This window comes from Stenella coeruleoalba (assembly GCF_951394435.1).
Source record: "Stenella coeruleoalba genome assembly, chromosome: 2".
Lineage (NCBI taxonomy): Eukaryota > Metazoa > Chordata > Mammalia > Artiodactyla > Delphinidae > Stenella > Stenella coeruleoalba.
The window spans coordinates 169,766,486-169,789,587 of NC_137147.1; the positions used below are offsets into that span (position 1 = coordinate 169,766,486).

Sequence of the window (23,102 nt, forward strand, 5' to 3'; positions counted from 1 at the left end):
GGTATAAGGTTAGGTTGTTCATTTGAGATTTTTCTTGTTTCCTGAGGTTAAGATTGTATTGGTATAAACTTCACTCTTAGAACTGCTTTTGCTGCATCCCATAGGTTTTAGATTGTCGTGTTTTCGTTGTCATTTGTCTCTGGGTGTTTTCTGATTTCCTCTTTGGTTTCTTCAGTGATCCATTGGTTGTTTAGTAACATTGTTTAGCCTCCATGTGTCTGTACTTTTTACACTTATTTTCCTGTAACTGATTTCTAAGCTCATAGAGTTGTGGTTGAAAAAGATGCCTGATATGATTTCAGTTTTCTTAAGTTTACCAAGGCTTGATTTGTGGCCCAAGATGTGACCTATCCTGGAGAATGTTCCATGTGCCCTTGAGAAGACAGTGTATTCTGTTCTTTTGGATGGAACGTTCTATAGATATCAATTAAGTGCACCTGGTCTAATGTGTCGTTTAAGGCCTGTGTTTCCTTATTGATTTTCTGTCTGGATGATCTGTCCATTGATGAGAGTGGGTGTGCCCCACTATTACTGTGTTACTGTTGATTTCTCCTTTTATGGCTGTTAGCATTTGCCTTTTATATTGAGGTGCTCCTATGTTGGGTGTATATATATTTACAATTGTTATATCTTCTTGGATTGATCCCTTGATCATTATGTAGAGTCCTTCTTTGTCTCTTATAACAGTCTTTAAAGTCTATTTTGTCTGATATGAGTATTGCTACTCCAGCTTTCTTTTGATTTCCATTTACATGAAATACCTTTTTCCATCCCCTCACTTTCAGCCTGTATGTGTCCCTAGATCTGAAGTGCATCTCTTGTAGACAACATATATATGTGTCTTGTTTTTGTATCTATTCAGCCAGTGTATGTCTTGGCTGGAGCATTTAATCCATTTACATTTAAGGTAATTATTGGTATGTATGTTTTGTTTTGTTTTTTTGTGGTACGTGGGCCTCTCACTGTTGTGGCCTCTCCTGTTGCAGAGCACAGGCTCCGGACGCGCAGGCTCAGCGGCCATGGCTCACGGGCCTAGCTGCTCCGCGGCATGTGGGATCCTTCCGGACCGGGGCACGAACCCGTGTCCCCTGCATCGGCAGGCAGACTCGCAACCACTGTGCCACCAGGGAAGCCCAGGTATGTATGTTCTTATTGCCATTTTGTTAATTGTTTTGCATTTGTTTTTGCAGGTCTTTTTTCTTCCCTTCCCCTTTTGTTCACTTCTCTTGTGACTTGATGACTATCTTTAGTGTTGTGTTTGGATTGTTTTTTCTTTTTTGTGTGTGTATCTACTATAGATTTTTGGTTTGTGGTTCCCATGAGGTTTTGATATAGCAGTCAATATATATACAAGATTGTTTTAAGTTGCTGGTCTCTTAATTTCCAATGCATTTCCAATATCCTGCATTTGTACTCTCCTGTTCTCATGATTGCTAGTTTTGACGACATATTTGTGTGTGGATGATCCCCTACCTTTATTTCATGTTTGCCTTTACCAGCGAGCTTTCCCATTCATAATTTTCTTGTTTGTAGTTGTGGCCTTTTATTTTCTGCCTAGAGAAGTTCCTTTAGGATTTGTTGTAAAGCTGGTTTGCTGGTGCTGAATCCTCTTGGCTTTTGCTCGTCTGTGAAGCTTTTGATTTCTCTGTCATATTTGAACGAGAGCCTTGCTGGATACAGTATTCTTGGTTGTAGGTTTTTCCCTTTCATCACTTTAAATATATCATGCCACTCCCTTCTGGCCTGCAGAGTTTCTGCCGAAAAATCAGCTGATAACCTTCTGGGAGTTCCCTTGTATGTTAACAACTGTTGCTTTTCCCTTGATACTTTTAATATTTTTTGTCTTTAATTAATTTTTGGCAGTTTGATTAATATGTCTTGGTGTAGTCCTCCTTGGGTTTATCTTGTACGGGACTCTCCGTGCTTCCTGGACTTGAGTGAGTGTTCATGTTAGGCTCATCCTAGGTGACCTCATTGACACTTCCCTGTCTTTGATCATCCTTCCCGGCAGGTTTCCCAAGCCCCCTTTTCCCGCTGAAGCCCTCTCATGCCTACTGGACATCTCTGTTCTGATGCTGTGCTGACAATTCTAACTACTCTGCCTGCTTCCTTTTTCCATGAGTGGAATCAGCACCTACCCCACTGTCCAAACCAGAAAGTTTGGAGTCACCCTCCCTCCACACACACTCCCTGGCACTGTTCACCTCCCATATTCAATCTCTGAGTTCTGTGGATTCTTCTTCCTAAATCTCTCTATCCTCTTCCACCACCCCAGGCCGGGCCACCATCTATTCTGGGTTATTTCCACAGCCACTCTAGATGGTCCTGCTTACCTGTGTGGCCTCATCCCAGCCTCCAATGAAAGCACTGAGTGCTCCCTCTTTCTCTAGCCAACTGCTGCTCATCCTTCAGGTTTCCAATCACCTCTTCCAGGAAGACCACCAAGCCCGATTTAGGTGCCCTTGCTACGTGTTTCCTATCAAAGCACTTACCACATGATACTGTCATTTCCTATTTAATGTCTGTATCGCTTTGCAGGCCATGTGTGTGTGGTTCATTATTTTAGCCCCTGAAGCTAGGACAGTAACCATAAAGACATTCACAAACTTCTGGATGAATAAGTAAAAGGAGATTTCCAAGTCTGTAAAATTCAAACCCACACTGAGTGATATCATCCTAAATAACTTAATTTAGAAACAAAAACCTTGAGCCCAGCTTTCAAATGGTTTGGTCAAGAAAAGGCACCTCAACATCATGAGGAGTAAGCTGAGAGCACCGGGGCGCCTTTCATGTAAGCAAATCCCCATTTTGGGCAGTTGAGGTTTGCACACGGAAAGCTGCCTCCCAAATTCTTAAACTGATTCCAGTTGAATCTGTTTATAATCCTGCATAATCAACAAAATGTGGTTCAAGTATTACCTAATGTCCAGTGACTCAGAAGAAAGTAAAGAGTCTCCTCGTCCATCCCTAAGTCTTTACACACAAAAAATACGCTAATGAGATCTTAACATTTTATAGTTGGAAAGGAGTTTGAAGCTCATTAAGCCAATATTTTATTGGTGAACTTGAAGCTCAACACTGTCGTTTTACAGGTGAGAAAACTGGGACTCAGGGAGGCAGAGAAACTGACTCAAGGTCACACCTGCCCTGTTAGTCATAAAGCGGAGCTAGGACTCGGGTGCTGGGCTGTACCTGCCAGTTTGGAGCGTGCTGACAGCAGAGGCGGCTGTTTTCTCAAGATCACGTTGATAGGAAATGTTTCACACACACCTCAAACTAATAACTGCTTCACTGTCCAACAGGGCAGCCAACCTGAGGGAGAGAACTGGAGGAGAACGTCCCTCAGGCCCATGAAGAGCTTCTCACTGTAGCGGAGGGGAAATGGCTAGAACCGCATGTCCGCGGGAGTGAGGTGAGAGAGATGCCGGGCACTTACCTTTTCTTTGTCACTTGCTTCCCTAGCCACTGTAGAGCCCTGAAAGAGAAAGAGATAATGAAACCATGCGCACGCGAGGTATCAGCTTCACGTGAAATATGCGAACACTCCAGGGCAGAGCACGGAAATAAATGAGCACCGACTTTGCTCTGGCCCCTCCCCGAGTGTGCTGCACCCTCTGCAGGGATTTCTGTCCACCTGTCTCCAACCCCTTCCCTGCCGTGTCACCTGTGCTGTCTTCTCCCTGGTTCCTGTCCTCCTGCTGGAAATCAGAAAACCCGACAATCACGTGAACAATGACTTACTAAACGTGGAGTCAAACATCAATCGTCAGAAGTGGTTGGTTTGAGGGTCTTCAAAGTGAAGTGGGCCGTCAGCTGGCCGCAGTGACCACTGGGGCATAGAGGCCTCTTTCCCACGCTGCGTCCTCTAGGTGGGGGCGTGCCCTGGCCCCCGAATGCCCGTCTCCCCCCTGGCTTAGGGTTACTGATGCATGTGCTTCCTCACTTACCATGACTAAGACCCAGTGGGTACTTCCCGGCCCCTTTCACTTTGGAGGTCCCTTCAAACACACGTCTCCTTGCACCGCTTCTGTGTCAGAACCTAGGCTGAGCACAGAGGTATAAAGTAGAAGAAAACACAGTTCTTGGTCGCAGCAATTTCTACTCTACTGCGCTGGTTTTCCAAATGATGCCCTCGGTTCTGTGTTGTCTGAAATGACAGAGTGTTCCTGATGCCGACAGGGGTGCTTTGGGGTAGAGTTCAAGAACAGAAACTGTCCTTTGTTTGTGGAAGATCTTAATGCAAAAGAGAGATTAGGAAACAAATGGCCAGTGAATTCCTAACTTTGTTAATACAACAGTGAGCATTTATCCTTTGTGCTCCGTGGTGACCATCGCAGTGTCTCACCCAGCAACGCCCAGTGTTTGCTGAGGATCACGGCCCGACTGACTGCTCTCCCTCCCCTGCCAGCACTGGATGCCCAGACTATGACTAGGTCACTGGAGCGATCCATTTACCTGACCATGTTTTAAATAGATATTTATTGGCCTGGAATACTTGCATTAGCCAATCATTAAGAGAATGTGTATGTGACTTGGGAAAATTTAAAGTAGCTTCTAGGTTGGCCACTCTTAACATTTTTGCTCTATGACCATCTTGCCTTCAAGCAGCTCAGGCATTAGTCAGGATGTGTGTAACGTGTTCACAGCTGGGGAGACTCCTTGTACTAGGGAAGGGGGCCAAGCCCAGGCCAGGGGGTCCCTGGGGCCACTTCTCCATCTGCCCCATGCTCAGCATTCCCAGGTCTGGTGGATCCGAAAGACCCTGCTGCCAACCCAGGGAAGATGCTCGAAGCTTCTGGGGGATGTGTCGGAGGAGCACAAAGCTGACCCAGCATGTGAAGATGAACCGTGTAACCTGGTCGTGAAGGAGAGCCCTCTGCCTGGCTGAGCCCAGCAGCCGTCACCTGCAAAGGTTTGTTTCTTCCTTTACAGATTCTTGAATTTGGGCCATAGTCTCTTCCTCTGTACACTGACTGCTAACAAAGAATGTTCCCAAATTTAAAGGGGAGGGGGGGCTAAATCCTCAGGTATTAAATACTTGTAATACCTGAGTCTCTGTATCTTTAACCAAGTTTTTTAGTCTCTGTGTGTGTTTTCCCCTCTACGATACAATTTACTCTGCTCCTAATTCTCACTGAAGCTTCGTCTCTATGTAAAAATGCAGAGCATTAGCCTGGAAAAACTCGTCCAAATTTAAATTCATTCAGAATTTAAAAATTAAAACAAAATTAGAAACGTTCAGTCAGTCAAGGCTGAGAGTCTGAGCCATGAAATGATGCCAGATGCCCAGGTTCCCTCACAACGGCAAGTACTGGCAAGAAAAGTTTATAAAAAGGGAGCTGAAATCATGACATCCGAGGTTAAAACTATAACATCCAGTCTATAAGCATAATGTACATGAGGATATGCTCGAACAGGATATGCTCAAGATAGAGGCACTACCTTAAGCGTTTCCGGGGGATAAAAAAGTAGAACCAAAACAACTGCCTTTAAGGGACTTGTCAGTAGAATGGATGAGACAATGAAAATCCATCCACTCCTCCCCACGTGCCTTATGCTGGACGTGACACATACAGATCTCATTAATCCTCACAGCAGCGGAGGTAAGATCACCTCTGTTCTACAGATGAAGAAACTGTGGCTCATGGAGGTTCAGCGTCTTGCACACGGCTAACAAGCAGTAAGAAACCAGGACATGTGGCTTCAGAGGTCAACTGGCTTCTTACATGGGAGAGTCAGGCCAATGAAAAGACCTATAATACTCAGCAGAGTGAGCTGAGTAACACTGCCAAGGGCCTCATGAGGGAGATGCTTCCAAAGAGCCCTGGAGGCTGGGATTTCCACCTGTAAAATAGCTACGACTTGGAGGCAGGACAGAGCAAAGCTGTATTTGGGAAGCTTATATTGTTCATCTGAACTCCAGAGGGTAGGAGATAAGCCTAGAACATTCCCCCTCCCTTAGACTAGCATTTCTCAAAGCATAGTTCAGCACCCAGGGGTCTGCAAAGGCAAAACTATCTTTATAATAATACTGAGACACTATTTGCCTATTTCACCACCTTGATATTTGCACGGATACTGCAAATACAATGGTGGGTAAAGCTGCTGGCAGCTCAGCACAAACCCAGCAGTGGCACCAAATGGTATTAGTGGAGTTCGTCATAAAACATATGAATAGCCTCGAGGAAGCAGTTCACCTAACTCAGTCAATCCATCATTCCAAATGACCAAAGCATGACGTAGCCAGACCAACGCGTGCAAACAGACTGACGGATTTTAACAAGTTCACCGATGTGATTTCAGATTCCACACTGTAACTCAGCTTTGAGACATTACCACTTGTCAGGTTAAGGTGTGATATCAAAGGAAAACATCCACAAATTTCTGAAAAAGTTATTAAAAACTCCTCCTCTCCTTTTCCAACTACATATTTGTGTAAGGTCTGATTTTCTTCATACACTTCAATCAAATAACTTGGCAACAGGTGGACAGCCAAACCAGACAGGATGTTCTAACTGTCTCACCAAACCTGACATTAGAGAGATTTGCAAAGATATAAAAAACAATGCTACCTGTTCCACTAAACTTTTTGATTTGGAAGGTATTTTTCATAAAGATATGCTAACATGTAATGGTTTTACTATTTTAAATAAGTTTTTTTCAATGTCTCATTTCTAATATTGTAAGTATTAGTAGACATAACCCACATAAGCAGAAGCTTTCTGGGGTCCTCTTTTAAGGGTGTGAAGGAGTCTGAGATAAAAAAAAAATTTGAGATCCACTGATGAAGCCCAAAGGTTGGAAAACTTTTTCTGAAAAGGGTCAGAGGGGTAGTGTTTCAGGCTTTGTGGTCCAAAACAGTCTCTATGGTAACCACTCAACTCTGCTGTTACAGTGCAACCACATAACGATACACAAACCACAGGCATTGTGGGATTCCAATAAAACTATTTACAAAAATGGCCATGTTGGCTGTGCCACGGAGGCAGGTCACAGCCTGCCAGCTCCTGACCTGGACGTTGCCTATGTCGGTGATCCCAGAAGTCAGATCCCCTCACTCCACAATCAGAATTTCCAGTGGTCCGCCTCTCACTTGGGGTCTCTGAAACAGCCTGTCTCCAGGTCTGCTCCTCAGCCTATCCCTCACCTCCTTCAGGTCTGCAGTGAAGCGAAACCCTATTCCAAACCGCATCCCTTCCCCATGCTTCCTGTCTTTACTTCTGTCCATGGCACTGATCACTTCCTAGTATACTCCATGATTTACTTACCCCTTTTACTTATTACCATCCGTCTTTACCCACCAGAATGTCAGCTCGTTGAGAGCAGGTTTGGTCTATTTTGTTCATCGAGCTATTCCCAGCACCTAAAGCAGTGCCTGGCCCATAGCTGGTGTTCAATACATACTTGTTGAATAAAATAGACATGGTATCTCTCGTAGGTGCAAGTGGTCCTCGCTTAACACAAAGGAGCGCTCCTGGCAGCTTTGTGCTCTGGGCGCCTCCTAAGTGCTCAGCGTGATCAATTACATACAACGTGGATGACCAAACTTAATGAATACAAGTTAATAAAAATCAGTCTTACCTTTAAGTCATATTTCCTATATACAGATAAACGGTGGCTGAACACATTTCTTGTAACAATCACATATATTTCAACTCCATCAACATTAAGCCGGTACATGCCCAGGAACTGGGGAAGAAGGGTGATCCCATGACATTCCACTATATACTGCATAGGAGAGAAAGAAAAACGGGGGGGAAATGATCCAGTCAAAAGGTGTTCATTCAGATGTAAAATGTAAGTCTTCTGCTCTGGTGTTTATACAAAGTGATAATGGTTTATTATCCAACTATTAATGTCCTGTTTACAGAAAATGACCATGTTTGTACTGCCTTCAGCAGTACAGGTCTGCATCCACTGTGCACAGATAAAATTCAACTCTATCTCCAGAGATATTTTCTCCCTAACATTCCAAACTAATTTGTAAAGTCAAAACTTGGATATAATGGTGTAGGGTGAGAGGACAAGTGATTGGTCCTTTCTGTAATTCCTTTAAAGTGAAATCACACTCTACCTGGGGCTGCCATCTTCCTCCCTAGAAGCCTTTATGATGATTTCATGAGGTTCAGGCAGCGTGACTTGGCCACTAAGATCAACTCCTTTAACAGTGTTGAAGTCGAGATTAAAAAGGAAATTGTGGCGAAAGCTCAGTGTTGGAAGCTGGGAGAGTTGGGCTCCAGTCCTGGTTTTCCTGTTTCTTATTGAGACTCTAATGTTTAAATTGCCCACTGGTCTCCCAAGGCAAAAGGAATAAAAGCAAAAATAAACAAATGGGACCTAATCAAATATACAAGCTTCTGCACAGCAAACGAAACCATAAACAAAATGAAAAGACATCCTACAGAATGGGAGAATGTATTTGCAAATGAAGCAACCGACAAGGGCTTAATTTCCAAAATATACAAACAACTCATACAACTCAACAACAACAAAAAACCAACAACCCAATCAAAAATTGGTTTTTCGAAAAACACTTCTCCAAAGAAGAAATACAAATGGCCAACAGGCACACGAAAAGACGCTCAGCATCACTGATTATTAGAGAAATGCAAATTAGAACTACAATGAGGTACCGCCTCACACCAGTCAGAATGGCCATCATTCACAAGTCTACAAATAACAAATGCTGGAGGGGGTGTGGAGAAAAGGGAACCCTCCTACACTGTTGGTGGGAATGTAAATTGGTGCAGCCACTATGGAAAATAGTATGAAGGTTCCTCAAAAAACTAAAAACAGAGTTGCCATATGATCCAGCAATCCCACTCCTGGGCATATCCTGAGAGAAAATGATAATTTGAAAAGATACATGCACCCCTCTGTTCATAGCAGCACTAGTTACAATAGCCAAGACATGTAAACAAACGAAATGTCCATCCTCAGAGGAATGGATAAAGAAGATGTGGTATATATATACAATGGAATATTACTCAGCCATCAAAAAGAATTAAATAATGCCATTTGCAGCAACATGGATGGACCTAGAGATTATCATACTAAGCGAAGTAAACGAGAAAGACAAATGCCATATATCACTTATATATGGAATCTAAAATACGATACAGATCAGCATAGCTATGAAACAAAAACAGACTCACAACTATAGAGAACAGACTTGTGGTTGCCAAGGGGGAGGGAGGATAGGAATGGGAATTTGATTTTAGCAGAGGAAAACTATTATATATAGGACGGATAAACAACATTATACTGTATAGCACAGGGAACTATATTCAATATTCTGTGACAAACCATAGTGGAAAAGAATATGAAAAGAATATATATATGTATAACTGAGTCACTTTGCTGTACAGCAGAAATTAATACATTATAAATTAACTATACTTCAATAAAATTAAAAAAAATAATTTATGAAAAAATATTCTTCTTTTTTTGGATACATTAAAATGAATACTTTGTATATTTACAAGTGACATTGAATAAAAAATTCATGTCAGTGAAGAAATAAATAAACTGCCCACCAGAGCAGCGGTGTGAAAAAGGGCTTGCCCCCGCTCTACAGACAGACGGACACACTCTGGCCCCATGTTGGATTCATCAAATCCACTGAACAAGTCCCAGAACTGACACCATTTCCAAGGAGAGTTGCAAAAACACAACATGCGTTTATCAGTCTTGAATGACGATACTCTAAAAGGCCACAAGATGGAGACACTTCTCCTCAAAAGACCATCCTTACAAACTGGGTCCCATTGCACTTTCCAAAGGAAAGTTAGGTTTTCCTTTCTTTAAAATGAAGGGGAAAGAAGATTTCAAAAAAGCTCTTTTATTCCCATGACATGTGTGTGAACTCTCTCGGATAACTGAACAGCATGAATAACATGATTCCAAAATTGTAAAAATGGTACCTGTTGTGCCTATTTACAGAGATGTGTCTGGAAGAATGGTCACTATGGTAATGGTGAAATTTAGGGTAACTGCTTTCTTCCTTTTTAAAAAAAAAAAAAACTATTCTGCTCGAAGTTTTCTGTTGTACAGTGAACATTTTATAAAAATAAGAAAGTAATCAGAATGCCCTTTCAAACTTTTTAGTGGTAAACACTGTAATAATCAACTCTGATAATATTAAACCAACTTAAGATTTTTTTTAAAAAAGCCTTTAGTTTTTATCATTAAAGAAAAGATGAACAGCATCAGTATAGGAGTTTGATTTTTGCCACCCAGAGTTTTGGAAGACTTTAAAGATGCTCCTGCCCTTAAAAAAAAATCGTACTGACCATAACTGAGCTACATATTTTAGTTGGATGGATTTTTCTGAGTTTCACCCACAACCTGCTCTTAATGCAAAGTCTGATCAGAGGAACATTTTCTATTTCTCGCCTTTCAAAGAACAGTAAATTAACTTGATTTTCGCTAATACAAAATAGGTGGTAAAGAGCTCTTGGCTGAAATGAAGATTTCTCACATCTGATGTAAAGCAACAAAAGAGAGTGGTTGTCTGGTACCTCTGAAGAGAGATGGTTGGATGGGCCTTTTAAACACATGGAGGCACACAGGTTTGTTTGGCTGTTCAAGTCCCCTGCCTTTGTGCCATTCTGCTCAGTTATTCTCATCATGGTCTATCTTTTAAAAGTCCTGCTGGTAGAAGATAACTCTTAGATCAAAATCTTGGTACAGTCACAGAGCACCCGGAACACAGCAGATACTGACCACTAACCATATTGATGAATATATTAAAGAAACCTGACTACAGGAAATCACCGACAAGCTGTTTTTTTCCCCCAGGGGAAAACACACACACACACACACACACACACACACACACACACACACACACACACACACACACACACACACACACACACACACACACACAGATTACATTCTACAACTCCTCTATCTTTAAGATTACATAAGTTACTCCATGTTAAAAAAAAACACATCAAATTTGATCCACTTCATCCAGCAAGTTCCTATGTGCACTTGTTCTCAAAGGCAAGGCTCACCTATGAGGCTCTCTGATGAACACCTTGAAAAATAGAGAGTTAATAAACTTAAAACTCCTGAGTTTATAAATATGTACAAAACCACAACCACAGAAAGCCTCTCACGTTAGAGTTCAGTATTGACAAGCAGCAGTTGGTAGCAAAGGTTTAGAAAGCATTTATGCGTCAAAACTTTGCAGAAGAGAAACTTCTCCCTGTGAATTGAATTTCTGGGTGGGCGCACCGGGAAGACGCTGCTTCACGTCAGTGGAGGAAGGTCTCACTGGGTCTGTGAGCACCTGGGCTGGGGCACCACTGCACACGGAGTCACTGCGTGTGGAAGTTGACACAAACAGGCCCAGATACGATTCCCCTCAGATTCTTCACCAGCTGACCCAGGAAATGCTGTGCACACACCCCCTACATCAGTGGGCACATCTATGAGGGTTCCCCCACCCCACAAACTACTGGACGTTATCCCACATCTAGGGAGACTGTAAACTCATGGCCACATCACGCTGCTCGAGCCTTCCTGATCCAGCTCCACATTCACTAGCTGTGTGACCTTGGGGAATTATTCAACCTCTCTGTGTCTCTGCATTTGGAGATGAGGCATAAGATTAGTAGTTAGAGCATAGGGGTTTTGTGAAGGGTGTGAAGATCAGGGAAACAGCACTGCAAGGATGGCGGTGATTCAAGCGGGAGCCGGATGAAACCAGGACCCTGGGGCGAGGAGTGGGAAAGGAAGTAGGGAAGGAAAGGGTGAGGGAGGCAAGCTCGCACCTGATGTGCTCCTCAAATGCTCCCTGAGAAATGGATTCTGTTGAAATGCAGGATGGGAACTCCCAATTTCAGGGCATCTCCACAGAACAGACTTACCAAAAATGAATAATGTTGCATGTGTGTGTATTTATTTATAAAGTGAGGCGATATTTTTGTAAATGTAAAACACTAAAAAATTATATTTCTCACTCATATTGCTTTTAGGATCAGAACTCTAAGCACTTCCCCTTCAAAAACTTAACCACTGACAAATTAACAAAACAACCTGTAAATAAATGCTTCAAAAATTATTTTAAAAGGGTGTATTGGTAGCACTACAGTATCATGATCAGGTTTTTGGCACGAGCAACCTTTTTTTAATAGTTACAGCCTCAGCATCTATTAATTTCTTTTTAACATTGTTGATTTGATTGCAAGACAATCTAAGGATGAATCTTTGCTTCATCCTTTTTAAACGCTTAATTTCGAATTCTTGTAATTACAAGAATGGAGAAATAGCGACTTAATCCCGAGGGTCACTCTTTAAAAACGGTGTAGCGGAGTTCCCTGGCGGTCCAGTGGTCGGGACTCGGTGCTCCCACTGCCAGGGCGCAGGTTCAGTCCCTGGTCGGGGAACCAAGATCCCCCAAGCAGCTCAGCGTGGCCAAAAAATAAACAAATAAAATAAAAAATAAAATAAAAATAAGTGTAGGTATTTCTTTCACTTTCAACCACTGTTCTGATGTGGCTACAAGGCAATCCTGCCTAACTGGCAAAGGACATAACGCAGATGTTCCTTGTCTGCCATGTTAAAATCTCAATTTACAGACTCAACAGGTGCAGTGCCCTAGTGCCACCCAGTAGACTCTTCCCTAGAGGTCAGATGAGTCTGTGGACTTCTGCCCTGTGCCACTCTGAGGTCCCAAGGGAGGTAAGAGGTCACAAGTGGACCAAACACTTGGCAAAGCTGGTCATCCACGTGTGGCTCAGGAATTAGGAGCGCACATCTGCCAGAGGGCTGACTGTTCTGAGGGCCCCAGCTGTGTACGTACAAGCCTGCAGAGCCTTCCTCTCAGTGGCTCCTTAGATCCGCTCCTTTACCAGAGGCCTTCCCATCTGTGGCCCAAAGCTGGCCTGTTATTTCCACCCCTCCAGGCTCTCTAGGTCACCTTCTCTCACGTCAAACAGGGAAAGTCTTGTCTGGCACATGAACTGGCAGCTTTCAGATGCTTGCGATTCAGTGATGACACTGAGCTTCCATCTGAATAAGGCATGGAACAGTTAGTCCCAAATTTTTAAAAGTGACCTTGATGGTCATCAATTCTTCTTACACTTACTATATGGAGCTAAAACCATCACAAGTATTCTTGGGATCAGCGTCCATATTCTCAGTGTTAAACTCACGGCATTACCTACATTTGCATTTTTAAAATATTGTTTTTTATTAAGTATTTTTCAATTTTGCATTTTCATAGCTGGATGCCTCGTGTCACTTTGCGTTGTCATTTATCCTGCGGTGGCTTCTGTTTTTTCCAAGAGCGCTTCTCAGACACTTGTATTTGCTGGCAATGTTCATCTGTAACCAATAACAGTTTTTACTTTTTTCTGTCTTCTTTTAAAAAATATCTTCTTGTACGAAAACTCCATGGTGTCACCAGTAAAGGCAAATTTTATCTCTTCATTAGTCTCCCTTAGAGCTTTTTCCTATATAACAGCTTGTCAGAACTGTAATGTAATGACAAATTGACGTGGTGAAATAGGAATTTTAAAAACATAAAATGCAACAGCCACAAGATCTCGGTTTCCTTTGCTCTTGGGTGCTCAGCAAGAATAACAAGTATTATGAATCCCCGATTTGTTGCTTCTTCTCATGCAAAATGAAATGCCATTAAAAGACTCACAGCTGACTGAAGGTTTCAGCAGAGAGGATTCTAAGTGATGTACTGGAACGGATAAATATTTATATCTCCGCATGATAGTGTGAACCTGGGCTCCAGCTCTTGGAAATTGCTGTTATTATCATGTTTCACTCATTTTTTTTAGGCTTGAAGTGACAATTTAATATAGCATCAAATTAATACTTCAATGTAAAGTCTTGCTTCAGTTAATGTTTTTGAAAGGTTAAATTATCTGTAATCCTTATTGTGCCTCTGCCTATGTTTACAGATCGCTCCAACAACATTCTTTCCATAACGGTGGGCGGGGGAGAGAAAGAAAGAAAAAGGGAAAGAAGGAAGGAGGGAAGGAGAGAAAAAGGAAAGAGGAAAAAAAGGAAGGAAGGAAGGAAGGAAGAAAAGAAAGAAGCCAGCCTGAAATTAAGGATTGGTTTGCTTTAAAAGGACCAAATAAATAAATAATCCAAACATTCCTTGAATATTTTGAATTATCCTTCAAAATTCCTTGAATTTTGGGATAATGGTCCATGTCAGTTAATATGATATCTTTTGGTTTCAAATAGTTTTAAGTCATAAAAGAATGTACGGATGACTCCATTTAAGCTAATGTAAGTATAAAATTTTACTACTTTTCTTAAACTTAATAAAAAGCAGGCTTAAAAGGAATAAACATTCCTCTGCAGTATTTACAAACATTCTTAGTACTGAGATACTGCAGAATATACCTGAATGCAAACATTGGTGACCCTAACTCTGTTTGTTATGCTGTTCTAGAGACCCATACATAACATCATCATTAAAGATGAAATGGCTTTGTAAAAAACACCTTATCAGGGATTCCCTGGTGGTCCAGTGGTTAGGACTCTGAGCTTTCACTGCCAAGGGCCCAGATTCAACCCCCGGTTGGGGAACTAAGGTCCCACAAGCCGTGCAGTGTGGCCAAAAAAAACCAGAACAAAAAAAACTCACCTTACCATAAGTATAGATGGAGTTTACTCAGTGGTTACAACTGAAATGCAGATGGACTGCCCCAAGCATCCCGGTGTTACGCGCTCTGGGAGGCCTGGCTGCCCAGCTCTGGACTGTAGTCAGCAGCCTTTGGTTGGCAGCTCCTTCTGGGCCTGCCTTCCTGTCCCTTTGGCCCAACATGGCAGCATCTGGGTGGAGGACCCCAAAGGGCCCCACCAGGTTGGCTGGCAGCCTGCCCCTCCCCCTCTGTCCAGTCTTCCTCCTTTCCTCCTCCCTCACTGGCTTCCATCCCTAATCAGTATCCTGACTCCACATGCTGTAGGCCTTCTGCTCAGGCCAGTCACTCCTGAGCAGCAGACGCAAGAGGCAACAGATTCAGGACCTCCAGGAATGGCAGAGCTTAGGACTACCGGAAATAGAACTTGAAGAGTTATGCATAGAGCATTTGAAGAAATAAAAGGATGCAAGTTCAGAAATGAGCATATATAATAAAAAACGATCAGGAGTGCACTGGTGGATTTTTTTAAATGGAACTTCTAGAAGGAAAAATATGATCGTTGGAAAAAAAAACCATTGGACGGGGAGGCAACAGATTAGAACAGCTGAATAGAGAATTAGGAGTGGGTGACACAGCTGAGAAATTTATCCCAAACGGAGCAGAGATGTTTGGAGACGGAAAACGGGAAAGGAAAGTGAAGCGCCGTGGAGGCTGGAATGAAAATGTCAAATCCGTAGATGCTGGAGAGAGGCGGGGAGACAGGCGGTGTGTGAAGAAAAAAGAACAACGGGAATTCCAGAAACTGGAGATAACGTGCTGCAGGAAACACGTGCTGCTGAGTGGGCTGCGCAGCTGGAAACCTGGGGAACGACGGCTGGGACGCTGGGAACAGACGGTGACGCCCCCACCTGCAAAGTGTCTGCAGAGTGGAACTGGAAGGGGTGCTCAGGGACCCTGGCGGTGGCAGCGCCTTCCAGACTTTACTAAGAGAGAAGCAAGAAAAGTATGTGCAACTTCTGAAGGCACAGAGGCTCTGCTGGGAGTTGCCTTGAATCTCATAGCTCCAGGTGCTTATAGGGCTTCACACTTTCATGTGCTTTTCACATTTCCACTGGCCTCTCCTCCAAAGAGAACAGAAAAGCCAAAGAGCAGACTCGGAACGTTTCTCCTGCTCTGGAAAGCTGGTCCTGTGCTGCCACTTACAGGGGCTTCGTCAGCATCACCCGGGAGCACGTGAAGAACACAGCACCTCAGGTCCACCCACGATCTACTGAGTTGGAATGTACATTTTTTACAAGATGCGCGGGGGTTCCGTCTATGATCGGCAGTTTGGGAAGCGCTGAAGGAGTGTGTAACTTCTTCTCTTTGGGCAGCATGCCCTCAATTTTTAAATTTTAATTTTTGGCTTTTAAGGGACCTATTTTCTCGGTTTCTCTCTGTTCGTGGCCAATGTGACTGTCCTTCGTGGGAGGATAAAAAGATGTACTCCAAGGAGGTTCCAAAAAAGTCAGGCATTCACCCCCCAATCCTTTACTGAAACTTGAGGTACTAGCCAGCTTTTTCAACAAGGATTTCAGATTTTTAGGTGTAACTTCTAGATTTGGTTCCAGTTACTGTCTCCCAAATAACAAAGGATAAGGAAGGATTTTTAGGTTACTTTATCAATTCTGTCAACTCAGTCACTTTGAAATAAAAAACAAATAAATTTAAACACTACATTTCAAAAACATAAAAGATATTCCTAACACTATTTTCATAAGGCATTTCTTGATCATCTGCATTGGAACTTGTTCCCTCCGCTAAAATTTCTAAAATTTTATTGACGTTGACTCTTAATTAAAGCCGAAGCCACACGATACCAAAACTCCCAATGAATTCAGGTCAAAAAAGAAAAATCAGTCAATTTCGAAGAAATAAGACATTCAAGAAGGTTCTTGACCATTTTTTCCTTTCTGAATGCTCTTCAGCATTGCTCAGCTAATCAGGTGATAATCGTCATTTATTATATTTTAAAATTTTTATTGGAGTACAGCTGCTTTACAATGTTGTGTTAGTTTCTGCTGCACAGCAAAGTAAATCAGCTGTACATATACATATATCCCCTCTTCTTTGGCTAATCGTAATTTGTAAGACCTGAGTTTGTCCTAACCTAACAGAAATTTGAAGAAAAGGATATTTACACAAAAGCACTAAGTTATTTTCCCAACCATAAAAAAAGAGAAAAAGGAAAAGAGACATAAAAGTTTGCTCTGCTTAATATAAATTTTCCATTCGTCTGAAAGATGATGCTATGCTTTCTTAGCGAACAGTGGAAATTAGGGTAGGATTTGGGCAGCAAATAAGGACTAAGGCAAGATGCTGGAGCTTGGAAAAAAAAAAATCTAACTCCTCATGGTTTGAATCTTCAGATTTTTCTGCATCTGTGCCACACTCTACCAGAAACCAGGCCCCCTAGTGGATTCAAAGAGCAAATGATTTCGACACTGGGACTACGGCAACTAAGTATGTGCAAGAAAGGTATTTAATGATCTTATTCGATCATTTACATAGCACTTATCATATACCAGGCACTATTCTGAGCAGGTTATATAATAAATATCAATTCACCTGATTAGTACAACACTGGATGAAGGAGGTACTATTATCCAAATTGTATAGACAGAGAAGCGGATGCAGAGAGGATGGGAAACTTGGCCAAGGTCACACAGCAGGTCGGGAGCAAAGCAGTCAGCTGCAGAGTGTGTGCCCTGAAAACCACCTGTCACACAGCACTGCTGGTGAGGTTGGCTCATCAGAAAATTAACCCTAAGAGGAATTTATTTAAATATCTAGCAATGTTCTACTTCTCCAGAGGCTGGCCTCGGGGTAATTTTAACCTTCCAGAATACAGCTGCACCTCCGGATATATCTTACTAAAACAATAAAACAATGAAAGAAAAGAAAAAAGAGACGTCAAGCGCCATGGAGTAACCAAAGCTGTCAGAAAGCCCATCCAATTTATTCCACAGGAGCCGCCCTCTCTGAGAGCCTGTCCATCTACTGATCTGGGATCTGAACACGCCTACTGACCTGTCCAGATGGGGGGGGGGGGTTTTCAGAAGCAAAGGCACATTCGAAGGTAAAAGCAACAAAAAGCAAGAAGAAATAAATGAACTGACAGTCCCCACACCGAAGCAGGAGACAGAAAAATTTTGACTAGACATAAATCCTAAAAGTAGTCTAGGCCACCTTACATCCTCTCTGGAATTAGGTCAAGAGTAAATACACGGCACAGGGAAAACAGTCAATAGTATTATAATAGCTTTGTGTGGTGCATAATCTATAAAAATATCGCAGCACTATGCTGCACACCTGAAACCAGTATAATATTGTAAGTCAATTATACTTCAAGAAGAAAGAGGGTAAATACATGCACAAACGAATGAAAGGGTGAACGGAATGCAGATGGGGAAACTGAGGTTCAGAGATCGCTTAAGTAACCAGTTTGTGACAAACTATGACTTAGGTCTCCTGACCTTCAATGTAGCGTCCTTTAAATAAATCATATTAACAATGGTGACTCTCAATCACTAAGACCCTTTACCTCTGTTTATTTAAAACTTGTTTTCTTCCAGCTTTATTGAATATGATTGACACACAGCACTGTACAAAGTTTAAGGTGTACCACATAATGATTTGATTTCCCACATACGTCATGAGATGATGATCACAGTAAGTTTAGTGAACATCCAGCATCTCACAGAGACACAATAGCAAAGAAATAGGAAAAACGTATTTTCCTTGTGACGAGAACTGTTAGGATTTCCTCTCTTAACAGCCTGCATATGTAACACACAGCAGCGTTAATATTTATCATGTTGTACATGGCATTCTAAGTACTTATAACTAGAAGCTTTTACCTTTTGACTACCTTCATCCAATTCCCCCACCTCTGGTAACCACAAATCCGATCCCTTTTTCTATGGCTTTATTTGTTTTTCAAGAATAATTGACCTACAACACTCTGTTTTAAGGTTAACACTAAGACCCTTTATATTTAAAATACTTTTTATAAGAAGCAAAACACAGATGCTGAAGAAATGAACTTTTTCTGGATAAAGAATATACCAAGAAAATAATCATTCTGTAGCAGTGAAATGAAATATTTAGTACTGTGACAGCCCCTGGAGCATGTTAATATTTTGCTCCCCAATGTATTTTATGTAATAATGATGATATGTCAAATCTGCATGTTTGTTACAGCAACTACCCCAGAGGAGACGTTTCAAACTGTAATTTCTGTAGAGTCAAAAAATTCTGAACTCAAAGATGTCATCAAGAAGTTGATATTTGAATTGCATGTCACACTGTATTAGAATAGTATCATAGTCACTTATCAGAATAATATGTTTTCATCGGTCACTGAAGTATCACATTGCTTTAAGAGTTCTGAGACAATTTAAAGAAAGCAGAAAAAGAATGCATCAGCGCGACCTTAAGTTCCAGAGAGGAGTGAATGGCTGAAGCTGCGTCCTAGAATTCCATTTATTCAGAAGCCAACGCCTGAGCATTTTTACCCTCATAGGTACTAACCCAGCGCTTCAAAATTTCCTTCACAATCGGCAACAGCATAAGTGCTGTAGGACAGATTTCAAAAGGAATAGATGTTATAAAAGATTGATTAGATGTTTAATGGAATTAGAGGCTGAACAGTGTTTTTGAGAAAAACAAATGAGGGGCAGTCCCAAGTTTCCAGAAACAGAAGGTAGCTTCAAGATGTTCACAGACCTCACTGCAAGCAAAATGCAGTTGATCAAGCTCGGTGCTTTGTGTCCACCTAGAGGGGTGGGATAGGGAGGGCGGGAGACACAAGAGGGAGGAGATATGGGGATACATGTGTATGTAGAGCTGATTCACTTTGTTATATAGCAGAAACGAACACACCATTGTAAAACAATTATACTCAATAAAGATGTTAAAAAAAATAAAAATTTTTTAAAAATGCAGTTGTTCATATTTGAGAATAAGAAGCAACTGCCAAGAAATAATTCCTGGGGCTTCCCTGGTGGCGCAGTGGTTAAGAATCTGCCTGCCAACTCCGGGGACACGGGTTCGAGCCCTGGTCCGGGAAGATCTCCCATGTCAACAGAGCAACAACTACTGAGCCTGTGCTCTAGAGCCTGAGAGCCTGCGAGCCACAACTACTGAGCCCGCGTGCCACAACTACTGAAGCCCGCGTGCCTAGAGCCCGTGCTCCGCAACAAGAGGAGCCACCGCAATGAGAAGCCTGCGCACCGCAACGAAGAGTAGCCCCCGCTCGCCGCAACTAGAGAAAGCCTGCATGCAGTAACGAAGACCCAACGCAGCCAAAAAATAAGGAAAGAAATAAATAAGTAAATTTATTAAAAAAAAAGAAATAATTCCTGATGTTACAGCAGAAAGCGTGACAGTAAAGGAAGGAAGCTGACTTTTACAGGCACCTCAGAGCCTACAAATCCAACCAAGCAGTACCTTTGAAGGAGTCACTTTGAGAGGCTGGTACTTGATGTGGTGGTTTAAACACCTGAGAAGCCCCTGGTTAACAGCAACAGCGTGTGTGTATGTGTGTGTGTGTTTCAGTGTGTGGTTTAAACGCCAGTTCTCAAGGTGGCTGCTGCGATATTTCCATCAATGGTCATATTCATGCCATGAGACTACACTTTCTCAAGGTGACACTGTTGTTACTGGCCACTGGGGTAGGACTTGACGACTGCTATGACCACCACCACGTGTGGAGAGCCTGGCGTGTGGCAGACGCTGTGCTGAGTACCTGCCCTACAATCGTCAGGGCTCCGGAGTCAGCTGATGTTTCCATCTCCACCGTATAAATCAAGAAGCTGAGGCTTTAAAGTCTGGAAGTCACGTGGCTATGAGTGAGTGACAGGGCTGAGATCTGCACCCAGGACTGTCTGACGTGGGACTTCACGCTGTTACTACTTCACAGTACGGCCTCATACAGCTCTAGCTGGGGGCTGGGATCGTGTGCTCTTCCAGGCCCTTGTGCTGGAACGTACTGAGGAAGGGAGTCGGGGAGGGGGGATTGGGGGGTGGGAAAGAAACAGAAAGAGATGGCTGTTCCCAAGGGTAGTTTCACTTTATGCCCAGGTGATGATGAGGGGATAACGCTGACGTGAAATGGAGGTGGTGAGTAGACAAACACTTTCTAAAATCAGAAACTTCTCTGGGCAGGAGATTGTGAGTGGTGGGGGTGGGGGTGGGCCTTTCTGGGGCCAGGACAGGAAGAGACCAGTGCAAGCAGGAGAGGATCTGCAGGTGTAAATGGATAAATACTCAGAGGTCAGCACCTCACTTCCAGCACGTGCAAAAGCACTTCCGAAATGTTGCCAGACCTTAAGCAGAGTGATTTTAAAATCAGAGTGGTAATCATCACAACGACTGTACAGAAGGGGATTTAGATTAAACGTGTTACGTCTACTAACCACCGATCTATTCATTCCTAAATGTTAACTGTCGGTAATCCGGCCACAGTAATTTTTAAAAACACAGCTAGAGGGAATTTTTCTGTCAAATGTGTTCTAGTCATGTCCTAACTATATATTTAAATCTTTGGCCTTGATGATAATTTGTCACAAATGTCAACCTTCTCAGAGTTTCACATAAAGATAAACATTACCTGGTGGTATTTCTTTAGGATGTTGTGCATTTCAGCCACATCTTCACTCGTGATGGTCTTGATGATGTACCTCTTGTCGTAGGACGTGTGGAACCGGGCTCCGCTGCGGGCTTGGGAGTCGTTGGGAAGGGGTGCACTCCTGGTCAGGGAATTCTTCCCGTGGGATGACAGGGGAGGAGGGAAGAAAACCGGTTAAAGACTAATTTCCAGGTCATTTGTTGTCACCACAAGTTTTCAAAAACATCTGTGTTTGGAAGAAGTTGCTAAGTAGGAGAACAACTCTTCTATTCATTGTACCTCAAATGGCAGAAATGAAAACAGCAATTCTAATGTCTAGAATTATAATCAAAGTTACTTTGTTCACCTTGTTCTTCTGAGTTGGACAAGAGCTGAGATTTCCCTCTCAATAAAATTAGGTTCCAGCCATGAAAGGACATCTTACTTTCCCTGAGTGTTTCCTTGTATGACAGGTATTCTGCCAAGCGTTATACACAGAGGACTTCTCCCAACTCTGATAACATTCCCATGAAATGGTTACTAGTGATATCACCGTCGTTGTACAGACGAGGAGATGGGGATCAGAGAGGTATAATCGTTGGGAGAAAGTCACACAGCTAGTAAGGGGAAGAGCCAGAATGCCATCTGCAGTGTGGCTGGCTCGGAACCCAAGTTCTCAACTAGTCAACTACTCAAGTAGTAAACAACTTAATTACTAAACTCTGTGGCCCATGGCTGCCCTGGGAGGGCCTGGCCTGGGCAGGTGTGCTCTAACCCAGCTCCAGAAGTTTCTGACCTGGCCCATCCTCCACCCCACTTCAGCCATTTTTGAGGATGATTCATCTCCTGGAGAGGATGGGGCAGGGCTCTGAGTGGGCGCTCTTCTGCAATCACTTCACTCCAGGATCTAGCATTCCATTCCATACTCACTGTCACTCCTGCTGTCTCCCCTGCTCTCACCTGTGACTCCCCTGTTTGAAGCTGTTTTCCCAGAGCCTCCAGGAAGTCTGTCCCGCTTTCCCCCAACCGTCTTACACTGGTCACCAGGCTAGTGGATCAGCAAACCCCCAGCATCTGAGGAAGCCTGGTCTTCGCCTCTGCTAACTGTGCCCTTCAGAACCGACCTCCATTCCCTGCCCAGCCCCCCTGGACGGCGTATGAGGGATTCTCAGGGAAAGACAGTCCCACTTCACCTTCCTCTCCCAAAGTGGGCATTTGAAAGCCCCAATGAACCAAAGTCTGTCTAGTTAGGGGGACACAGATATCTTTAGAGAGGCAGGTGGTATCCCTGCATCATGACTGTCAGTGAGAGTTCCCCATCAGTCTAGAATGTTCAAGCCTCCTTAACCTTTCCTTCTTTCCCAGGTGAAATCCACCAGGACTGAGCCGTATGAGGTCTTAAAGACACTGCGGTGGTGCAGCAACTTGTGGAGGGCCTCCTCGGGCTGAGGGAAGTGAGCGCATTCTCACCTCCAGGACCAGCCCTGGCACCTCGGCTGCTGTCTTTGCATCCTGAGACAGCACATCCTGATCTGAATGTAGCCGGGCACAACTGCCAAGTGCAGAGCCACTCCTGCCAATTAACTGAATTTGCTTTCCTTAGCTTATCAGAAAACCTGAGAAGGGGGCGGGAAGGGGGCGGGAAATCAGTGTAACTCCCAATGATTTTAAAAAGCAGGAACTGGCCATGTTAAATGATGAAGACAGCTGAAACTCATCAGATAGGCTGCGAAGGAGGAAAAGGATTTTCAGGATGAAAATGGCTATAACAACAAGAGTCTGATTCTTACTTATATTGATTTTTTCCCTCAAACATAAAACTCCTCCTT

General features: G+C 43.0%; 1 protein-coding gene across 25 annotated transcripts in view; it reads right to left on the reverse strand.

Annotated features, from left to right (window-relative positions):
* Window positions 1–23,102, reverse strand: part of PIP4K2A (phosphatidylinositol-5-phosphate 4-kinase type 2 alpha) — a 485,936-nt gene that overhangs the window by 35,416 nt on the left and 427,418 nt on the right. For all 25 annotated transcript variants that reach the window (XM_079913303.1, XM_079913297.1, XM_079913300.1 and 22 more), the window contains 3 exons: window positions 21,277–21,429; window positions 7,582–7,728; window positions 3,437–3,475 (listed from right to left, as the gene is read on the reverse strand). In XM_079913303.1, the coding sequence (XP_079769429.1) occupies window positions 3,437–3,475; window positions 7,582–7,728; window positions 21,277–21,429 (339 nt within the window). The remainder of the gene's footprint in view (window positions 1–3,436; window positions 3,476–7,581; window positions 7,729–21,276; window positions 21,430–23,102) is intronic.